Genomic DNA, 23,033 nt, shown 5'->3' on the forward strand with positions numbered 1-23,033 from the left:
AAGGGTGAAATTATTATGAAACAAAATCATGCCACTCCATCAAAACCAATGTTGAACTAACAAAATGCACTCAAAATGAGTATTCAAGGACATAAACATTGCCACAAATCGATGAAGAATATTAGTTACACTACACTATTGTACAATAAAATAGTTATAGCCAAACTAACATACATGAGTGCAGATAAGTAGTACATTACAAACATCAAACTAATTAACTAATCATAATCTTATCCCTAAGTTCACATCCAACAGAAAGAAATCCTGCCTTCACTAGAAGAGGTACAATCACCATATGCATGCTTCTGTTGATCCTTAAGCTGTCATCCTGCTTATGATCCATTACAGCACAGATTTCTCCCCTGCATCTGTGATAACCAAAAAATACTTTTAGAACTACGAGTGTGTTTAGTTTATATATAGATGAATATGATATTTCTGAGTATGGTTACAAGTATACCTTTACCAGGAACGACTATAATTGGTGCTGTTTTGCAATTATGGAAGCAATATTCACTTACACTACCCTGTATTACACTGGAGTAAACATAATGAAAAGAGAACACACATATGAGTATGAAATGAAATGAACGTCATTTTAATAGCATTATCAAGCAAGGACTTTCATGAGAAAAGGGGTGTGATAAACCTTTGAATCAAGCTTCGGCCTCTGGTGCCCATAACTACAGCAGCAGGCTTCAACCTCTCTGCTTCCTTGCATATAACTTTCCCTGCATCTCCTTCCACTATCCTAGCCTGTGTCTTCACCTATTTCCATGATAATATTTACAAGTTTGAGTTATAAAATTAGAAGATCATAAATAAAATTTCTTATTTCTTATGAATACGTCTTAATTAATGTGCATGAAGTAAACAATAAATAAGTCTATACATGATAATAGATTGATATCATATTCAATCTCACAATTACAAAGGCATATAATCAGAAAAGTCATTCATTACGTACTTGCAGAAGAATATTTAACAAATACGTATAATATTGATTATGGAAACCCTGAAACACGTATCTGTACTCCGAAAAATCAATGGCAAATGACATGAAGCGTATATTTTTGCTCGAGAGATCCCTTTAAAGGAGAGCTAAGTGGAAAACTAGGCCCCAAAATACTTCCATTCTTCATCCAATGCAACATAATTTCTTGGATTGGAGCTATGGCAAACCATACACAAAGACATAACAGGTTTCACATAAGATGAGCTCAAAAACATGTTTAAATTGGATACCAAATTGACTGCATAACAACTAACAAGTAAAATCAATGAGCTCGGACTTCATTTTATTAGGTGGCTATCAAATTGTTCACTCGATTTCAAGTAATGCTAACCATGATCTGGATTATACTACTAAGTATGTAAAAATAAAGCGTGAAACACTGGAGCTACAATTGTGAAATTATATGACTAAATCGTATGAACTCACCATAGCAACCTCAAAGGCCTCGGCTGCGAGCTTCTCCATGAGCCCCTGAGTCATGTCGTACACAATTTTGTTGTTCAAACCTTAGAATCAACAATCAGAACAACGTCAGATTCTCAACCACAACAAAAAAAAAAACGCACAAAATAGAAAAATGAGTAGTTGTGAGATGTACTGGAGATGGCGAAGACGAGATGGACGGTATCGGCGAGGCGGCAGAGGTGCGTGATGGCCCAATCGAAAGCGTGCTTACTTTTAGGGCCGTGATCGACGGCGATCATGATGTCGCGGCCCCTCCTTCTCTCTCCGGTCTCTCGATCGAGCTCGGGCTCGGGTACAACCGGAATCAGCGACGGCAACACCACTTCTCTCCAGTTGTACTCTTCCTCCTCCATTAAGGTCTCCATTTCGCAATTGTGTTCCTCTTTTGAGCGTTGAATGGATGCAAATATGCGTGGTGTGGTTGCAGATTGAAGAATAGTATGGGTATGGATGAGTTAGTAGTAGTAGAGAAAGTGAAATTGATCTTTGATCTTTCTCATTTGATGATTGTGATTTGTGATAACTTTACTTTTATTTGGTACCAATATTTTAGTCGTGTTGGATTCATATTGGTTAAGTTATCAAGTACGCGGCTTTCGTGTTTGAATTTTCATTTTTCACCATCACCGTTTACATACATTTTTATTAATTGAATGAATACATAGTTATAAAACTAAATTTTAATAGTATTATATTAAAATAAATCGATTCATACCTATAACCAACTGCCATGATTATAATATTGTTAACAATAACAAGTGAATTTTAATATTTTTATAGAAAATTTAAATTGATTTATATTGTTTGAAATAAAGTCAGCTTTGTTTTCGTATTGTTTCAAATTTTTATAAATTCACTACAGACGGAGATTGACCCTGACTTTGTTAAGATATAATCTACAAATTTACGTTAGTGAAACTTGCATTGCATTCAATCCAAGATTAACCCATGACTCAAGTTTTTTAAATAAACTAAAGGGGCATCTTCTCCTTTAAAAAACCTCTAACAAAACGTGCAAAGAAATTTTTAAGTTTATTTATTTTGGGGTAATACTATTAAAATATTTCCTTTTTCATTTTTTAGTCATATGCTAAAAGAAAATAAGAAAAAAAGGCATCTTCTCCTTTAAAAAACCTCTAACAAAACGTGCAAAGAAATTTTTAAGTTTATTTATTTTGGGGTAATACTATTAAAATATTTCCTTTTTCATTTTTTAGTCATATGCTAAAAGAAAATAAGAAAAAAACTCTGACAACACATTGTGAAATCGAAGATTTAATTTTTGATTGAATCATATAACCGAAGATTTTAACTAATGTGGTACTATTAAATAAAAGGGATATTGACACCTAATATCATGTAACTTTCAAAAAGTTGGATTTTTCCCACGAATTTTGAAATTAACAAATAATATCACGAACTTTACCCAGAGTTTGTTATTTTCCAACTATGAAATTTTTTTGGCTATATTAATAGATTGAAGAACAAATTTGGAGGGTGTGCTTCAAGAAAAACTATTCTCAAAGATTAAAAATCTTGAAACTCTCGAAGTTGTTGTCGAAAATTACGAAAAAATGATATTATTTGCCGGAATTTTTTCATTAGTGGGAAATAACAAACTCAAGGTAAAGTTCGTGATATTATTTGTCAATTTCAAAGTTTGTGGGAAAACCCAACTTTTTAAAAATTCCATGATATTAGGTGTCAATATCCCTAAATAAAACAATTGAAAATTTTAAATAATATTAAATCCAATTAAGGAAATTAATATTTCAATTCATTGTTACATTCGACTAAGGAATCAATTTAAATTAGATCAATCAAAATCCTAATAATTGATTATATTAAAATACAACATTATACTGATCATATAATTATTTTTAATTAATAATAATTTTTAATAATAAAATGTGATATAATAATAATAATAACAATAATAATAATAATTAATAATTGTATTTCCCTAAATATACGATTTTGTCCAAACTTGGTGAATGATGCTAACAATGGTAAAAACTGCAAACATATAGACTGATAGGCTTTACATTGTATTTGTCTGAAAAAGACTCTGGGCATTTCTATTTTCTTCTTACTTTGTTTGCATTTTGTTGCAGGCTGCATCATTGAATTAAGTAGTAGTTGGAGTTATGACAGACCTTAAGAAGTTAAGGTAATCTTCATTAAAAAAAATCACTGATTTTGTAGCTCACACTAAATCACACCAATACTCATATAATCTTTTAAATATTAGATAATCACTGCAAACCAAACCAAACCAAAAAGAAAACAGGAGAAAGAAAGTTTAAGAAGAACAACTCTTATAAGAAAATTCACAGTAAACTATGAAGATGGTAGAGAGAGAGATGTAAAAAAACATTGCTTCTACCTCCCTCAAAACTTCAGCATCAATATAAGAAAAATATTTTACCCATTGTATAAATCATGATTTTGTTCTATGGACTCTTGGTTGTAAAGAGTGTGCTGAAAGTTGCTTTTCTCTTGGATGCCAAGAATGATGCCAGGAACCTCTCACTCTCATCAAAATTGTATATCTCTTTCTCTCATCTTCATCTACTCTCCTCTTCTAATCCTCTTATGAATTCTCTCTTATGCAACTTCATATGCATGACTATTTCTGCTAGACAATTGTTAATCTCTTTCTTATTGTTCTCACAAATTCCCTCCCAAACACTAATTTGAAAATTGGCTCTATTCCTTGAAAATTTCCCCCTAAAAGCCCCTTGATATATAGATTTGCTGCTTCAATAGGAATTTGTAACAAAAGGGGACAAATTTACCATATGAAGAAATTTTGAAAATTTTAAAAAAATTAATTTTAAAATAGCCATATATAGAGTATTGTGATAAAAATCATTTTACGATGCTAATTTGGATGAGGTAGCTCTTATAGGTCTCCTCTCGTAATAAGTCATTCAAGCTTACCTTGGGGGTATTTGGTAGACGTGTTAAATTAACACAAAATAATTAATTAAGATGGGCTTTAAGATAAGAATTAAGATTAAATTCAAGATAATTAATTTAATATTCTTGTTTGGTAACAAAAACAAAAATCAAGATACAGACCTAAAATGACTATTTTAACCCTATGAAATTAATCTTATTCCAGATTTGACCCTAGCACATCTACATTCATTTCTTTCCTCCTTCCTCTCAAACCCAAAAAAGCAACGCTTCTCTCCACCGATCCAGCGCCTCTTCCCCAACCATTTCTCTTGTTGCAACGTCTCTTTCTGGCATAAAGTTATCATTGCAACCAACGAAACAAAATGCAATCGGAAGACGATTGATCACATTTCTGGAATTGAAGATGCTTGCTCGCCCTAATTTCTGAGAGACGATTGATCACATTTCTTGTCAAATTCAGATTGAAAATTGTTGGAGAAAGGAGCCCTAATTTTTAGAATTGGGGAGATTCACTGCTCACGCCTCAACGTCAAATTCAAATTTGGAAGAATAGGGGTATTTTAGTTATTTCGTATCATATATGGTTGATTGATACGCTATCTCCACCATTTTGGGCCGTTAAATAATCAATCCTTTTGAACTAATTCATTTCGGGCCTCACCGGGCCGAGATGGGCTTTGATGACTTAACATGGACCTCATTTTATCTACCAAACAACCAAATAAGCCATATAACTCATATATCATGGCCTTATCTAGGCTACCAAACATCCCCTTAGTACGAGGTATCTTGATAGTTGCAAGCTTGTTTGCAGTTCCCAAGTTTAGTCTTTTATAGTATAAAATATTATTCCACATGAATTTTTTTTGTACTAATAATCATGTTTTTTTTTGTAATAATCCTAGATCGCAATAAGATTAATGATCATTAGTAATTCATAGTAGTACTAAATTAAGAACGTAGATAAAATAAACATTTCATAATTTTCCTCGAATCACACGAGTCTCCTCCTTAGAGAATGAGATGTTGCAAATGGCAGAGATTTCACCACTTGAAGGGACGCATTTATTAGATAAAAGGTCGACACAAGTTTTGCCCGTTGCTACGATGATTCATGATAATTCGAAGAATCACACGGCCCTCGTGCCGGCGACGCATCATTCAAATTTCTGAGCTGATTGTTCAACTGGTTCCTTTACGTTCTTATTTTCATGTTGTTTCAGACAAAAAAAAAGTACTCTAACTCAAGCTTATAAATAAAAACCTCTTTCTCATATTCCAAAAATATATACTCCTACTACTAATCCAAGTTTATAAACAATAGTACTAGTAAAGTAATTAATCCAAGCTTATAAACAATTTTTTTAAGAACAACAAAAAAATAACCTACATCAATTAGCTATATAATAGCTAGCTAGCTAGCTAAAAGAATCACAAATAAAAGTAGAGTAAATTCGCACCTCATCCAAAAAATAATGGTAATATACTCTCTCTTTTACCATGACAATCATGGTCCTTTGACTCAATCAGGCACCCCATGGTCTTCAAAATGAAGAGAAAAATAAGTTTGTCTCAATGATAATTAGTTACTTTAGACTTTTCTCACAATTGAGGGGGTTAATGGCTATTGAAGGGATATACAACTTATTAGTGCAAATATTTTAGCAATTAGAAGTAATATGGACTGATAAAATAAATATAGAAAGAATGATGAATATATTATTAGATTGCATATATGAATCTACACATTTATATATTTAAATTATAAAAATTTGATCGACTTTTTTGTTATGATTAGTTGATTTTGTAAGATGTACAAATGCATATCGACTATCGTGCCTCATTACAATATAGGAGCATTAAATAAAACTATAATTTTTACATTTTTTAAATTGCGGCTATTAAATTTCATAACGAAGGAGATTTTGCTAAGAGCATCTCCAGTGGTCGGCTAGTGAGCGGCTCGCCATTTTTGGCGCTCACCGAACTATTGCAGCCGGTGAGCCAAATTTTTTTTTTCGAAACACTATATATACGCGATTTGCGCGACATTTTCATTCGCACCACTTGTTTTAACGAGTACTCTCTCTATCTTAATTTCTGTACAAGATCAACAACGTGAAATGCGTAACGCGGGTGGTAGTGGTGGGGATGCTGAGGAGTACGAACGGCGTTTGAACGAACATTTGGATGCCTATACGTCCCGAGAGATAGACCGGCTGCTACAACGGGCCTCGCAACCGGCGGTTCCTCAACCTCGACCCGTTGTCCACTGCTGAGCAGTGATTGGCCGGGATCACGTAGCTGCACATTAGCGGCTATACGAAGACTACTTCACATCGGAGCCGCGGTTTAACGCCAACCTTTTCAGGCGGCGTTTTAGGATGAGCAGAGCCCTGTTTATGCGTATTGTCGAAGCTTTGAAGCGTCGATATCCGTGTTTCCGCTTCAGGCACGATGCAGCTGGCAGACCCGGGCACACACCTATTCAAAAGTGCACTGCGGCAATCAGGCAGCTGGCCTACGGAGGCGCGGCAGACATGTGGGACGAGTACCTCCACATCGGCGAGACGACTGCCCTTGAATGTATGAAGTATTTTTGTCAGGACGTGGTTGAAATATTCGGTGAGCAGTACCTTTTAAGCCCAACCCCCGAAGACTGTCAGGAGCTGATGCAGATGCACGGGGAGAAGCATGGGTTCCCGGGTATGTTAGGCAGCATAGATTGTATGCATTGGAAGTGGAATAACTGCCTTGCTGCCTGGAAAGGGTTCTACACGACCGGCTACAAGGGAAAGAATCCAACGATGATCCTCGAGGCCGTAGCTGATTACCGGCTGTGGATTTGACATGCATATTTTTGGGTAGCCGGTTCGAACAACGACCTCAATGTCCTCAACTCGTCGCCCCTTTTCAACGAGCAGTGCCAGGGCGTCGGTCCGTCCATCAGTTTTGTCGCCAACGGCAACCAACATGATGTGGGCTACTACTTGGCGGATGGGATATACCCTAGGTGGCCCGTCTTTGTGAAGACGATCCGATGCGCATCAGATGAGAGGAAGGCCTACTTTGCGGCACGACAGGAGTCGGCGCGCAAGGACGTGGAGCGCGCATTTGGTGTGCTCCAGTCTCGATGGGCGGCAGTTAGGGGTCCAACGCGTTTGTGGCATGTCGACTGCATTCCTGATATAATGTATGCATGTATTTCATGCACAACATGATTGTCGAAGATGAAGGTGTACAACTGACTAGTTGAACCAACGACGATAATGAAGCCGGTCCAAGCCACGGCGCGGCCGCCCCCAACGTACGAAGCGGGGTACCTCACGATGAAGACGATCGCCTCCAGGCACATGCCGACATGCGCCAAGTGGATGCTCATATTCGACTCCAAAAGGATTTAATTGAAGAGTTGTGAGCGCGGAAGACTGATAGGTTTTTTTAATTATGTAATTTTGTTAAATTATGTAATTTTTTTTAATTTAAATGAAATTGTTGAATTTTCCCATATATGTGGCGTGAATTTAATTCCTTATTTTGTGTGATTATTAATTATTTATTTTTAGTGCTGATGATGTGACATGGCTGTGGCTAGGTTATTGCTTGTCCAGTTGCTTATCCACTTGATTGTCCAACGACTCCAACTGATGTGGCAAGAGGAATTTAGTGCTGCTGATGTTGCATAGCTAGGCTATGGCTGAGCTATTGCTTGTGACGACCACTGTGGATGCTCTAAGTAGTACTTATTACATTTGTGAGTTATTGTTTTGCACAGTAAAAGAGATGTTTATTTTTTAATAAAAATATCAATTAAGCTATTGATTAACTACCCAGAGATTTATAAAGGCGTATCAAGTTTAATAATTAAACAAAAACATTGAGACGATAAATCAGGAAAGTTTAAAACAAAACACAAATGAAGGATGAAACAAGACAAATGAGGAATGAAACAAGAGGCGCTCAGACACATAGAATGGATTGATAATTTTCCTCAGTTAATTTCGGATTAACGAGATATAATCAAATCATCATTGCGCATATACAAGTCAAATAAATTTAATTAATCAAAATTAAGTTGTAATTTCCGCAAAACTTTGTCACGCTAATTTCAAACTAATGCAAATTTCAAACTATTAATATGATACGGAATTTGCAACAGAGGATGTATAGGCTTTGTCACAAGTTTTGATGTATTTGGAAATGGTCTAAGACTCTGAATTAATCAATCCAACAAGTGGAAAAATCAAAAAATGTAAGACACGTTATAAATAACAAAATATTGGTAGTAAAAAATTACTATAACTCAATTAGCATAGCATAGCATAGCTTCCAAATTTCTTATGCTACATACCTAATTTGTAGCTTAGGAAAACTGATAAATCTAATTACCTAATCCCTACCAAGTTCATTTGAAGTATACTCGATGCGGGTTGAAAAAATTCATTCAAAATTTACAATTATTTACAACCTAGGAAAAAATCATAAAGCTTACACAATGGGTTTCGAAGTCTTTCAAATTGAAAACAAATTCATTTATTTAAGAATGGGTAAAATCAGAAACACTTCAAAAAAAATAGCTGTGGTCTGGATTGATAAACCATGGGAGTTCAACATTAATAAAAAAAATGTTACCCCAGAAATAAGGAAAATGTGGAAAGAAAAGGAGGCGCTCAGACATAAAGAATGGATTGATAATTTTCCTCAGTTAATTTCAGATTAACGAGATATAATCACATCATCACCGCGCCTCCTCTTTGACCAACGTAAAACAGGAAATTGAAATTAAACTCATAGAGAAGCTGAAATTAAGAATATCTCTAGAGACAGAGAATTGAAGCACAAAATCCGTTTTCGCATATGGAGGCTCTTTGGAATTATGAGGCTCTTGAGGTAGGGTTTAAGTATGGTGAAAGATGACGATCTGATTTATATGGACGAAAAAGGTGTGGGTAATTTCGTCCATTTCATATGAATATTAAATAATGAGCACTTTGCTGGGCTTCATAAAAGAATTACTACTAATATATAGTCTGCACTAGTTTGAGGCCCAAAATATGACTACAAAAATTAGTACTCACAAATGTCAATATTATCTTCTTTTCCAACTTATTTAATTATTTACATACGATGTCAATTTAATAATGTCATCAATAATCAATAATAATAATAATGGTGTATCGTTGATTCTTTAGGTCATCCACTACGCTGTCTCTATACCGTCCCTTAACTACTATTTGACCACTATATGAGGGCCACACTGTCCTTTTTTCCTCCATCCTTAACTAAGGGACGGAACCTGCAACGCTCCGTCCCTTAATTACTATTCATTCAATTTCATTTTTTTTTCCCAACCTAATTCAATTTAAACAAACACAATTCATTAAAATTAAAACAACATTACAAATTAAACTTAAAAAAAAAAGAAAAAAAATACATAATTAAAATTCTAAAAAATAAAAATAACATAATTTAATCTTCTCCGCTAAAGTTTTCCCAAATGTGCTCAATTAGTCCTCTTGGAGTTGGGTGGGCGCTAGAGTCGCGTGTCCTTGCCCGAACAGCCAACCGTTCTTGTATAAACGGATGCGCTCCGCTTCTCGTCGTCGATCTTCTTCAAGTGATTGTTCCATTAATTGACGCATTTGCTCAAAATGATCCATTTGTTTGAGTTGATTTAAGATGGAAATTGGAGTGATAGAGAGGATTTGAGAGGAATAGATGTGTGTTTATGTTTGAAATGAGTATGAAATATGATTATTTATAGAGTAAAAAAAATTTAAAAAAAGGGAAATAAAAAATTTACGGTAATATTACCGTTTGAAAATTAATTTTTTTTTATTAAAATTCAATTTTTTAAAAAAAAAACGAATTATTGCGTCATCCGTGACGACGCCCACTCGCGGGCCAGCGAGTGGGAGTCACGCAAGCATCGGGCGCGCGACACGTCTCCCGGGCGCGTGGCGGGACTGCGCGTCCCGTGTCTCGCGTCTACGGGCTACGGGACGAGACGGGCGCGGGCTAGGGACGGGATGATCGTTGCAACGGGTCCCGCGGAAGACCCGTCCCTCCGTGACGAAACGCGAGCCCGGCGCGGGACGCGTAGTGGATGGTCTTAGTGACATCGAGTCAGATAGTATCACTTTTTTGGTGAGATGGCCTACTAAATTTTACTTCTAAGTCGGTACTAAAGATTCATTTTGAAAGATATTTGATGTTATTTGTGTCCTAATAAACTACTCCAATTAATATTACTGTAATTTTAAAACGAGTGATTTGGCGTGATCATTGGAGATCTCTCATGTACAATAGTACAACAAACTACGTAACGATTTGCATACTATCAAGCAGAGGAAAACAATAGGGTTAATGGTTTATCCACATCTTCTAAAATTTGAGTAATAAATAAAGTTTTACAAATTCTCAATTTATTCAAATTTGTGCTACTATTATTTTTAATTTCTCAAGCTCAAAAAAGGACTTCTGTTTCTTTGATCTATCGTTAATCACAAAGACATCTCCAACAAAATTAACATAATTGAGCTCGAACAAACGGCTATCTGAAATTCGAAACAACAAAGAGATTCAACATTTTTCATCATCTTTCCGTGTGGATTAAAGGTGCAGCGTAGAGGTAGTAGAAGACATAAATAACATAAAAAAATCCGGTGAAGCAAGTTCTTAAAGACATCCAAGGTGGGATATATAGCATTTGCTTCTCATCTACTAGTATCGATGTATGCCCTAAATTTCAAAGGAGTATTGCGAATTCGAGATTGAGCAATATCCATACGTTAAGTATGTCACAGATGATCATATGATTCAATGATTCATATCAAGAGAAACAAATAGATAATCTGTTAATAAAATGTACGCATATTCGTTTCGTTTGAGTCCCCTAATAATGAAGATGAAATAACATCATAAAAGAACTGGTAATCTCCTTGTGGCATGTCAAACAAAATGATGCTTTTACTTCTACAAGCACGATTAACAGTTTGCTGCCATGATCAAATAACAGCGTGCAACTGAACTATACGCCTAATAAACCCGTCATTTTCAAGTACAATTCACGGAAACAAATAGAGTAAATCGCTGTAATCAAATCCATCTTCCCACTTCATCCAAGTCATAGATTCTAATCAAATCACAAACTGACTCAAGTTCAGTCTCGGGGGCTGCTGGCACTGGACGCCGGCTTTTTCTTTCCATATTTCTGTTGCAAAATCATTGTATAGGTAAATACATTTTATATGAAATAGTTGTTATCTGCAGATAATTTCCTAATAACACAATAGCAATATGTAAGATATTATGCAATTTGCTTGAGAGAGCAGCTCACCTGTTTCCCCAAATTAAACGGAATGTATCTGTACTTGATCATGTGCATGATTTGACGCTTCATTGTTAGGAAAAGAAGAACAATCCAATAACATAATAGGATAGGCCAAAATACTGGAACATCGAACATGGAAAAGAATGTCATCAGGAAAGCTACACAGAAAGCCTTTGTGATGGCATACCTGGAAAGACAGAACAAAAAACTAATCAACAAAAATCTAACTCCATCTTCACCATAGTTTCAATTAAAAAAATTACTATATAGTTTGTTTCCAGCTTGACTGTAAAAAACAAGTAGATATATACAGAGGGAAATGGACATAGAAGAAGTCTAGGCATGTATATTCAAAATGTCAACTAGCCAAAACATGCAAAAAGTGGTTACAACGACGCCCTCTTAAATGCACTTATAAGACCATGATGCCACCTCAAACTAAAAATTTTCTCAAAAGAAACCACAAACCCCTATAAAAGTCATGCAGAAAATACAAATACCGGCAATGAAAATGAAATCCCATAACTTAACTATAGTTAGGTTGGTATCATTAGCTGATAGAACTTCTGAATGCCTAACACCAATTTCAAGCAATTTAGCTCCCTACGGTCATAAAAGAAGATCTTCTTCTACTCCATTCCCAAAAACTGCCAGAAGCAGAAGACAAGAAGATCACAGGAAAACAGTCTGACCAAAGAAATGGTAGCAGAACTTTACATGGCACTTCAGTATCCTTTCTTGGCATGCTTTTATTTTAATCTAGAAAGATTTTCATCTAATCACACATGTAGTGTGAGGACATTTTTATTAACAGAGCTCTGTTATTTCGATCATGGCACAGGATTCCATCAAGCAAATGATATAACATAATCAAGCAACATGGCACAGATAGTTAACAAAAAATATCTTATGACTCCAAATAAAGACCATTAAAAGACTAGAATAATCACCAGAATTTGAACTCAGGAAGACGACGAATGAAAGGCTTGAACTCGTCAGAACCCTTAGTGGGCAGTGAAGGTCCTTCGCTCGGTTCCAGCTCGGGATCAACAAGAGGTGACAAAAACCCAATTAGCAAATTCAGAAGGTAGATCCCCAAACCATATGTAACAATGTAGAATCCCTGAACATAATAAACCCGGACAGCATATAGAAGCACCAAACAAACTGTCCCAATCCACCGATAAAGAGAATGTGGGGTAGATTTATCTAGATAGTGCTGAAAAAGTTTTGACAGCTCATGCCTCCGTTGGTCAAGTGCTGCAGCAGCTGCTGAGGGACCATCACCTCCGGTTCCCTCCATGACAAATCAACTTCCAAACCCTACAAGTCCATCATAATGTTCAATAAGGAGTAGCAGCTAAGACATGTCAAGCATCCAATGCGTAAAAGAAAGTCAAAACATGTGTACTCAATACAGGAATTCTCAATTCATCTGGCAAATGAAGACTAGTTGATTATCTTTCAGAAACACATTTTCTCCCATTCGAGATAGATAGATGATAAAACAGGGAAACTCAGTATAAACAAGATTAATTAGTGGAAAGATCAATTTCTACCTACGCTAAAATGCACAAAAGCGTCAGCGACAATATTTTTCCGACATGGATCACGGTTGACGATAAATCCAATATATTTTGCTTTTTTGCCCCAATCAACAAACACAATCCGAATCACATAATTTCTAATTCAGCTTCTCTCTCAACTTAATCTCCTCGCTATGATAGCTAAAACAGCTAACGCTATTGCTAAAAACAAGCTAAACCCCATATGCTTGATAAGAAACGAAACTGAGATTAGAACCGACACAAAGATAAGAAACAATAGTCACCGCCAGATCGAGTAACAGACGATTCAATTTCTAGTAAAAAAACAGAAACCTAAAACCTAGACCGTCAGATATGAACATAAAACAACAAATCACACAAATTTGAGCAAGTTACTCCATATTCCGATCAGAGAGAAGAAGTAGATTAGGGTAATTACCTTCCGCGAGTGAAAGAGCAGTAGAGAACCAAAATCTTCGGAGAATTTAGGAGGTGAAAGAAATTGGGGATTTAGATCTGTGTATAGAGAGGGATTCCGTTTGCACCGATTAAACTGCACGAAATGACAAACGACGACTTCACATTTTTTACGATAATATCTTTCCATGCCATGGGCTTTTCGTCATTTCGTACTAGTCTAAGTTAAATTATGGGGTAAATTAATTTCTTAGTTTGTGACATCACCATTAAATAATTTAGAACGTGAATTATTGATGGATAATAAGATTGATTCATATATTATTAACTAGTTTTATTATTTTACTACATTTTAGCACGTAATACATTTAACTGATTATGTCTACTCCTTCATCCCAATTCATTTATTGGGCGATACGGGATTTTATGCAATTTTATTTTGGGTGTCAGATGAATAAAAAAAGTAAAAGACGTGAAATAAAATAGAAATAAAGGGGTTTCAATTTTTAATAATGAGTCATCTTAAATTTGGAACAAACAGAAAAGAAGAGTGAATCATATTGATAGAATGAAGGGGGTATTATTTATAATTGAATGGAGTGTTATTTTGAGTAGTGTGCCTTAAATTTTGAAAGGCACATGACCTACTGCTCATTTGGCACATTCATAATTTAAAATCTTATTTGTATTTTTCATTTTGTATAAATAAAAGTCACACTAAATTAAATTATTATACATATTTTATTATAAAAGTAATACTTATATACAACTAATATTCTATTAGTTTTTTTATCTACTTTTTTCTTATTTCTTAAAACCTATATTCATTATGTCACAGTTTACTGGTGATTTTTTTGGAATTCATTTGTTTTTCATTCGTTGAATAGATTTGCCAGGTGACACCCACAAAAATTGATGTAAAATAACTCTCATAACACTTGCCTGCAATAGAACTTGTCTCTCCTTAAATATCTTTTTCAGTGGATTTGTTTATTTATCAATAATTCAAGCCTTACGTTTTTTTTGCTCATCCTTGATTATAGTATAAACCAAATTTGACGATACAATTTCAAGCGTAAAAAATACCAGTAAATCATAATTTAGGTGAATGCCTCAACGATATATTGACATTATAGGAATTAAAACATTACATACTATTAATAAATCATAAATTTTAACATATACAGATATTAATTAGTTAAATGTATCACATTTATCGCATACGTACTATACGTAACAAACCATCCTATAAAATTCGAATATGATTTGATCAACGCTTCATGTTCAATTATCTTTTATGTATTGTCCACCAAATTAAACGTTCTAGTTAAAGAGATAATGAAAATAAGATTAGGTGTGTTTAAGGTGAAAATTTCCTGGTATTTTATTAAGTACAGTAATTTTAAATACTCTTTCTCATTCAATAAAAATAGTTTCACTTTATCGTTTACATAACTAGTGTTAACACCTACATGTGCTATGCACAAGATAAAAGATTTTTAAATAATAAAGTTATATTAACTTAAAATAAAGAATATAGAATAAATAAGGATGAAAATATACATATAAAACTAATTAAAATTAGTATTTGTAATATTATAAACAATTAAAAATATTATAAACAACAACAAAAAGATATTTGTACTTCTCTCAATCCATTCTCAATGAAACATTTCATATTTTAGCAGATGATTGTATACTATTTTAATATTTGATATGAGTGTAATAGTATAAAATAAAAGAAATAACAAAAGATGAAATATGTGGATGAAATAGAGTAAGACATACAAATAAAGAAAAATGTAATAGTACTATTTACAAAAGAAAAAAAAGTAAACTATTTGAACAAATAAATAGTTCACCAGTTTCGATTAACAAAACATAAGTATTCATAAATGAAACAAAAACATAAGAAAAACAATAACAAACCAATAGTTCATAAGTTTTGAAATTGCAACATACTCCCTCCGTCCGCCATTAGAAGTCTCATTCTTTGGCGGCACAGGTTTTAAAAAATGTTAAGAAAAGTGAGTGGAAAAAATTTAGTGGAATATAAGTCTCACTTGTATATATTAGTTTTAAATGAAATGTGAGTGGAATGAGTTGGTGGAATGTGAAACCCTATTACCATTTATGGTAAAAGTGAACCGGGACTCCTATTCGCGGGCGGACTAAAATGAAAAAACGAGACTCTTATTCGCGGACAGAGGGAGTAATTGTTTATAACTAAAAACATACTTATTTTTTTTTTATTTAGTAGACATGATAAAATGAATAAAAAAATCACAATTAATAAATTTATTTTCATCAAAATTAAATTCAATAGTACATAATAATATTTTGAAAATTATAAAAAAGAAATAGAACTCAAAGTTATAAACAAAATTATCTTATCTAGAGTAGAATAAATCAAAATCAACTCTATTATAACTATGTGTACTTCTAGTAATTTAAATATAAATATATTTATAAATTATATATCTTGAATATAAATATATATTTATAAGTAATTTCAACATATTTAATTAAACTAATATATTATATATAAAATTATATATTATTATACACAACAAAAATTAATGTTATGCAATATTGTTCTTTGTTTGATAATGAACTTTCTAATTTTAGAAACTTTTTTCTTTCTAATCATGTGGGACTTATTATCAATTAACAATACTTTAAAACTTTTTCTTTCTATATATATATCTCGTACTTTACTAATTATGCATTAAATTGTAAAAAAAAATTAAATTATTTTTATAAGGGTAAAATAGACATAAATACCATAGTTAAAAAAATGTGTGGCTTATTAATTTTGACACCAAAATTTATTTAGTAGTATCATTTTAACGCAAACACTTTAGATTTGTAGCTTTTTAAGAAACTAACATATCAAATGGAGATATAGTTCACAATATAATTGGAATTTTTTTAATAAATCATAATTTTAACATAAATAATTATGAATCTCCATAAAAAGTGTAATCCTATACATTGTTCTTAAAAAACTTAACAAAGAGAAGGTGTAAAAAGTTATGTACAATTCATTTATTAATTTGCGCATTTTTATTTTTCTCAAAACTATAACACCGAAAAAATGATACTAATGTGCTCCAACTTAACAAAAAGAAGGCGCCAAAGGTTATGTATAGGATTTCACTTTAACAGTTAATATCCATTCATAAACACTACATTTAAACCAAAAGAATTCATATTCACCAAATAAATATATTTTTCAATTGTTCCTACGTATTTATATGTGTTGTATAGTAACCCAACAACACGTTTCACTTAAAATAACGATAAAATTCTATGCATCTTATTTGTTTTGAATAATGTGACAATTTACACTACTCTTTATATTATACGAATCCGTACAAACTTTGTAAGTTTATATTCATTTTAGATATTTATAATTTCATCTAATTTCATAAGTTATTCTATAAACTTGGTATTATTATTTAATTAATTGGAGATTAATTAAAATATTTTAAATTGAATACTGATTAAAATATTAAAATATACTTTAGTAAATATTTTAATCGAGTTAATATAAGATGAAACTTTAAAAGATTAAATATTTACATTGTTGTTTAGCTTCTGAATTACTTCTAAGAAGAAGCATCGCAATAATGAATAAAATTTTAATTTTAATCCAAATAAAAAAGCAAATTATACTCTTACCACAACTCCAATTTTAACCTAAATAGAAGGAAAATTAATATATAAATATAATTGTTTAATCAAAAAATTTATTATAAAAAACATATTATATAAAATTTAATAAATAGTAGTAGTCAAATAAAACCAAACTTTGAAGACATAATATTATAGTCATAGCATCCAATTTAAAACTCTTCTTAATTAAAACCTTTTCAAATTATAGAATCCAATAGACTAATAAGTCCCAAATAATATACTCCTACATAAACTAATTATCCCTACAACCTTGCATGATACAAAGTGCCGCCTCACACTCTCTTTCCCTCTGTCCCCGGTCGGCTCTCTCTCTCTCTCTCAATCGGCAGGATTCGTCACCTCGCCGCCACGCCCACCGCCGCTACTTCCGCCATGCCGCGTTGCTCAAGCAAGCTGCCTCGTCGCTCCACCATACTGCCTCGCCGGAATTCCTTTCACCCAGCTTCACCATCCGCCTGATTCATAAGACCCGATCAGCTCATCCTTCTCAATTTCTGAAAGTTTGGTTTGTTTTAGTTGGATAATTGAAAGCAAGAGCAAGAAATATCCATAGAAGCAAGATTTATTTTTTTGTTGTCGTCGTCACCCCTCCTGCAAAGCTGCATCGCCGCCTCCTACTCCTCATCTCTGGCTTCTCTCTCGCCATCTCACCCAGCGCACCACTGTGCTGTCCCGGCTGTGCCGCTTCGCCGCCCTTCTCTCTTTCTCCTTCTTCTCACCTTTCTCTCTCATTATCACGCTACAGCCGCTGCTGCCGTCCGCCGCCACTCCAGTGATGATTGGGGATCTGCACAGCCGCCTCGATGCACTCTTTCTCCTTCCTCTTTGTTCTTCTCACCCTTCTCTCTACGTTTCATTTTGCTAATTCAATGTTGCATTATAATTGTTTCGAATCTTGATTGGGAAGCTATCATTTGTTGCTTTAGAGCATCTCCAATAGCAATAGGTCAGCCATAGCCTAGCCACAAACTTCTCCTGTCACATCATCAGCACTAAAAACTCCTCCTGACACATCATCAGGACAAGCAACTGGACAAGCAATAGGCTAGCCACAATAAACAAAATTATAAAAAACAAATAATTAATACTCACACAAAATACGGAAATAAATTTACTACACAAATACGGGAAAATTCAATAATAATATTTAATTTAAAAAAGTACATTAATTAAAAAAAATTACATAATTAAAAAAAAGTAGATTAAAAAAATAACATAATTAAAAAAAACTAACGCCGTACAGTCCTCCGCGCCCACAACTCTTCAATTAAATCCTTTTGGAGTCGAATATGAGCATCCACTCGTTAAAACAAGTGGTGCGAATGAAAATGACGTGCAAATCGCGTATATATAGAGTGTTTCAAAAATTAAAGAAATAAAAAAATGGGTTGGCTGATCGCTCGCCGATCAAGAGCCTGCAATGACGGCCAGCCGACCGGCGAGCGGATCAGCCAGCGCCCGAAAATCGGCGTGTGCTCGCCGATTTTCTCGCCGAATTGCCGCTCGCCGCCTGCAATGGTTCGGCGAGAGAACCGGCCAGCGCCGGGAATCGGCTAGCCGGTCCGCTCGCCGTCATTGTTGATGCTCTTATAATTGTTCCAAATCTTGATTGGGAAGCTATCATTTCATTGGACCAATTTTTCTCCAATAATTTTAAGTAGTATAGATTTAATAAAATTAATCTTATTTTTATTTTCTTTATGACAACTTTTCTCAATTAGTACTATTTTCTTTCAGAATTGAAAATTTTAATTTCTGTAACATTTACTTGTGTTGAAAAACCAATAATCACTACCAGAGCAAGCGGCGGCGTACAGGCTACTAGCTCTCCTTCCGCCGCTCCCGCCACCGCCGCAGCAAACTCAATGGCTGAAAGCAAGAGCAAAATTCTTATAATCGGAGTCACTGGCAACCTCGGATTCGAGCTCGCGAAGGCCAGCTTAAACGCATCCCATCCAACACTCGGGCTGATCCGAGATTCCGCATTTTCCGATCCCAAAAAACTCCACAAAATTCAGCTGCTCTCCGATTCAGGCCTCAAAATAGTTAAAGCATGTCCGATAACTCGACTTTTCCCCCTTGTGTTGTTGCTATTCGGCTCATGATTTCTCATTTTCTCGGGTTGTTACATCCTAGGGCTCGTTACACGATGAGGAGATCCTAATTGAAGCCCTAAAACAAGTTGAAGTCGTCATCTGCGCCGTCGCATCCAAGCAAGTTCATGATCAGAAGCCTCTGATTTCGGCCATCAAACGTATCGGTTGCATCAAGGTCAATTATTCTCAATTTTGCAGTTTTAAACATTCAAAAGTGTGAAGTAGTATTAAATTGATTATAATTGTTCTCTCTACGCTATGTTGAATTACAATGTAATTAGGTGAATTTCTCGAATCAGGACTAGAAATGGTAATGTTTTTCTTCGTTTAGTGATTAATACTACTCAGAATAGGTGTTTAGTGTTATGGCATTGAATTTGGTTGGTTGGGATTGTGCAGAGGTTCATTCCATCAGAATTTGGATCAGATCCTGACAGAACTACAGTTTCCCATCTCGATCACAATTTCTATTCAAGGAAATCTGAGATTAGGCGTCTCGTTGAATCCCAAGGCATTCCTTACACTTACATATGTTGCAACTTCTACACAAGCTACCTGCTTCCGTCCCTCGTCCAGCCTGGCTGCCAAGCCCCACCACAAGACAATGTCACCATCTTCGGAGATGGAAATGTTAGAGGTTTCTTCACATTTATCATTGTCTTAGCTTGTATCAACTATACGTCACAAATGTATTGATCCATTCATCCTCTTTGCATATTCTGCTATTTTTATTCTTTCCTTATCGGTAATGAGTTTGAATGTTGTAATATGTGCGTCTTTTGCAGGCGTCTTTATGAAGGAAAGTGATGTAGCTGCATTCACGATTAGCACCATGGATGATCCACGCACGTTGAATAAAACCCTGTATCTAAGACCACCTGGGAATACAGTCTCCATGAATGAACTGGTTACTATTTGGGAGGAAAAAATAGGGAAAAAACTTGAGAGAAATTATATTTCAGAAGAAGAGCTTCTTAAAAGAATTCAAGGTATCATGTTGAACCATTTTATTCGTGTGTCTACATTTCAGTTGCTGTAGTTTTCTTGCACACTTTGATTGACTGATTTGGATGGAGTTCTAACTTCTGACATGTGTAAGAAAATACACATCCACATATATCCTAACATGATAGTAGGATTATGTAACTATCCAAGTCCTAACATACTAGTAAGTTGATATGTGTCCAGTGTTATCAATCTCGTATGGCGGCTTATGGCGGTTCGCCTAAAAACCGCCACAGGGATATGGCGTATTAGTATGGCGGATATGGCGGTCAATAATTAAATAAATAAAATAATACTTATTATTTATACATAATTCAAAAATTGGAAAATAACAAAAATATAATATCTAAAACTCTTAAAACAATTAATAAAGCATAAAATACAGCTCTAACATCCATGCTTCTTGCATAATGCCCCATTCCTAAATGCAGTACACACGCAATGTTGTCAAATGACGGATATGGCGGTGCTATGGCAGCGCCATGTTGCTATGGCATTTCCACCACAGAACGCCATGCCATAGCGCCATGGCGCCGCCATATCGGCTATTTGATGTGTCTACCATTTCAGGTGCTACAATTTGCTCAACTGCTTTAGACGGAATTCTAATTGAGTGCAACACATCTGAGAAAATCTACATCCACATATATCCTAGCATGATAGCAAGATTATGTAACTATCCTAACATGATAGTAAGATTATGTGTGTCTACCATTCAGTAGCTCTAGTTTCCTTTAACACTTTGCTTGACTGGCTTGTGGTTTAGACGGAGTTCTAACTTCAAAGCGTGACGCATCTTAAGAAAATCTATGTTGACATATATCTTAGCATGATTGTAAGATTATGTAACTATCTCACATTGGATTGCAGAAACTCCATATCCAGAAAACATGCAGATGGTCTTCATATACTCGGTGTTTGTGAAGGGCGACCAGACTTACTACGACATAAACTCATCAAATGGTGTGGAGGGAACTCAGTTGTATCCACATGTCGAATATACTACAGTAAGCCAGTTTTTAGACAAGCTGGTGTAGCTTATAAGGTTGTGTTTTTGCTACTTTGATATCTGAGGAGTTGTATTTTTTCCCTCTTCTTTCATGCGCCATGAGTTGGCTGTGATTAAATGTTGAGTTCTGATTCATAAATCAGAGATTTGGTAGAAAATGAGATTTTGGGTTTAAAGTTTGCATATGAAGATTTTTGTTTCAGAAATGAAACAGACGAAATATGAGTAGTACTCTTATACTCCAGAAACTGGTATCATTCTTTAGTGTAAATACTGCTTCTCAAAATTACCAAGTACTACTAGAATATAAAATAATGAGCTTTAAATAAGTTGAGGAATGAAGTTTTAATACTACTAGAGGAATGGAATTTTCGTATTTGCATTGGAACACCTAAAAATGCAATTGCAATAAGAAATGTAGATTTTCAAAATTTATCGTTAAAAAATGCAACCTAACCATATACTTACACTTTTATTTTGAAAACTCCAAATCCTAGTCACATGTAGGGGTGGCACGGTACGGTATACCGCACCGAAAATGTCATACCGCATACCGTACCGCAAATTGCGGTATGAGAAAATGTCATACCTATACCTTACCGATTTTTTCAGTATACCGCATTGTGGTATACCGAAAATTCGGTATGTCAATATTTGAAAACCTTTACCTTACCGACATTGCGGTATACCGCGGTATACCGCAAATCATACTTGTTTGATTTATAAATAATAAATATATTAAATATTATAATTTTATAAATAATAAATATATTAAATATATATAATTATTAACGGTATATACCGCAAAATTACGGTATATACCACAATTTTGCGGTATATACCGTAATTGCGGTATAATGCGGTATGATGCGGTATACCGCGGTATATGCAAAATTCATACCTTTGCCGTATCTTAATCTAACGGTAAGGTATCATACCGTACCGAAAAATGCGGTATACCGAAAATGCGGTATTTTCGGTATTTTTTCGGTACGGTAAGTGTGGTATTTCGGTATATTTTGCCGGCCCTAGTCACATGTTAAAATCCCATACATAAAATTATTTGACACATAATACAATCATATATGCATGGTTCAAATAATTTTTCTCTACTTCCATAATGGCAGAATCAGTTGTTAATCAAAATAACATACGGACTCAAGCAACTAATAATAATTAAGTCTTGTTTTAATTTTAAAATAATTACAAGGGTTGCAGAAAAGAGAATTTGCATCATCACAACACACCCAAACAAATATTTTTCTCCAGCTATCGGGCGAATCCTTCAGAGTGGCCGGAAATATTAATATTCTGATCTTACGCAGTAGATACATCAGAAAATTCATTTTGGAAGCTACCGCTGGTAATTTCATACTACATGTGAGCTCGATACTTCAGTTATTTATAGATTCATAACTATTGAATTTGAATTTAATTATTTGGTTAATTGAAAAGGCTTAGGAGATATGTATGAAAACGAGAGCTTGGTGCGAGCAATTAAACGAGATCAGGATCAGATTGT

The 23,033-nt window shown here is 34.4% G+C and overlaps 3 protein-coding genes and 2 non-coding genes across 5 annotated transcripts; 1 reads left to right on the top strand and 4 right to left on the bottom strand.

Moving 5' to 3' along the window:
- Positions 1-51: 51 nt before the first annotated feature.
- Positions 52-1,999, bottom strand: LOC121748525. The gene is made up of 5 exons (XM_042142940.1): positions 1,614-1,999; positions 1,442-1,521; positions 650-768; positions 461-537; positions 52-368 (listed from the first exon to the last, which is right to left on the bottom strand). The coding sequence occupies exons 1-5, from the start codon at positions 1,843-1,845 to the stop codon at positions 343-345; spliced, it is 534 nt and encodes a 177-aa protein (XP_041998874.1). The 5' UTR covers positions 1,846-1,999; the 3' UTR covers positions 52-342.
- Positions 2,000-8,363: 6,364 nt separating this feature from the next.
- Positions 8,364-8,441, bottom strand: LOC121749960. The gene has a single exon (XR_006039761.1). It is a non-coding gene; the product is annotated as a small nucleolar RNA U30 (small nucleolar RNA).
- Positions 8,442-9,073: 632 nt separating this feature from the next.
- LOC121749959 lies at positions 9,074-9,151 on the bottom strand. Its single transcript, XR_006039760.1, has one exon. It is a non-coding gene; the product is annotated as a small nucleolar RNA U30 (small nucleolar RNA).
- A 2,139-nt stretch (positions 9,152-11,290) lies between these two features.
- LOC121749031 (protein RER1A-like) lies at positions 11,291-13,875 on the bottom strand. The gene is made up of 4 exons (XM_042143645.1): positions 13,725-13,875; positions 12,689-13,061; positions 11,745-11,925; positions 11,291-11,618 (listed from the first exon to the last, which is right to left on the bottom strand). The coding sequence occupies exons 2-4, from the start codon at positions 13,039-13,041 to the stop codon at positions 11,568-11,570; spliced, it is 585 nt and encodes a 194-aa protein (XP_041999579.1). The 5' UTR covers positions 13,042-13,061; positions 13,725-13,875; the 3' UTR covers positions 11,291-11,567.
- A 5,251-nt stretch (positions 13,876-19,126) lies between these two features.
- LOC121746656 (probable pinoresinol-lariciresinol reductase 3) lies at positions 19,127-21,700 on the top strand. Its single transcript, XM_042140568.1, has 5 exons — positions 19,127-19,452; positions 19,538-19,672; positions 19,897-20,134; positions 20,283-20,486; positions 21,373-21,700. Exons 1-5 carry the CDS (start codon positions 19,267-19,269, stop codon positions 21,537-21,539), a joined length of 930 nt encoding a protein of 309 aa, XP_041996502.1. The 5' UTR covers positions 19,127-19,266; the 3' UTR covers positions 21,540-21,700.
- Positions 21,701-23,033: the final 1,333 nt, after the last annotated feature.

Source organism: Salvia splendens, chromosome 9 (genome assembly GCF_004379255.2).
Source record: "Salvia splendens isolate huo1 chromosome 9, SspV2, whole genome shotgun sequence".
NCBI lineage: Eukaryota > Viridiplantae > Streptophyta > Magnoliopsida > Lamiales > Lamiaceae > Salvia > Salvia splendens.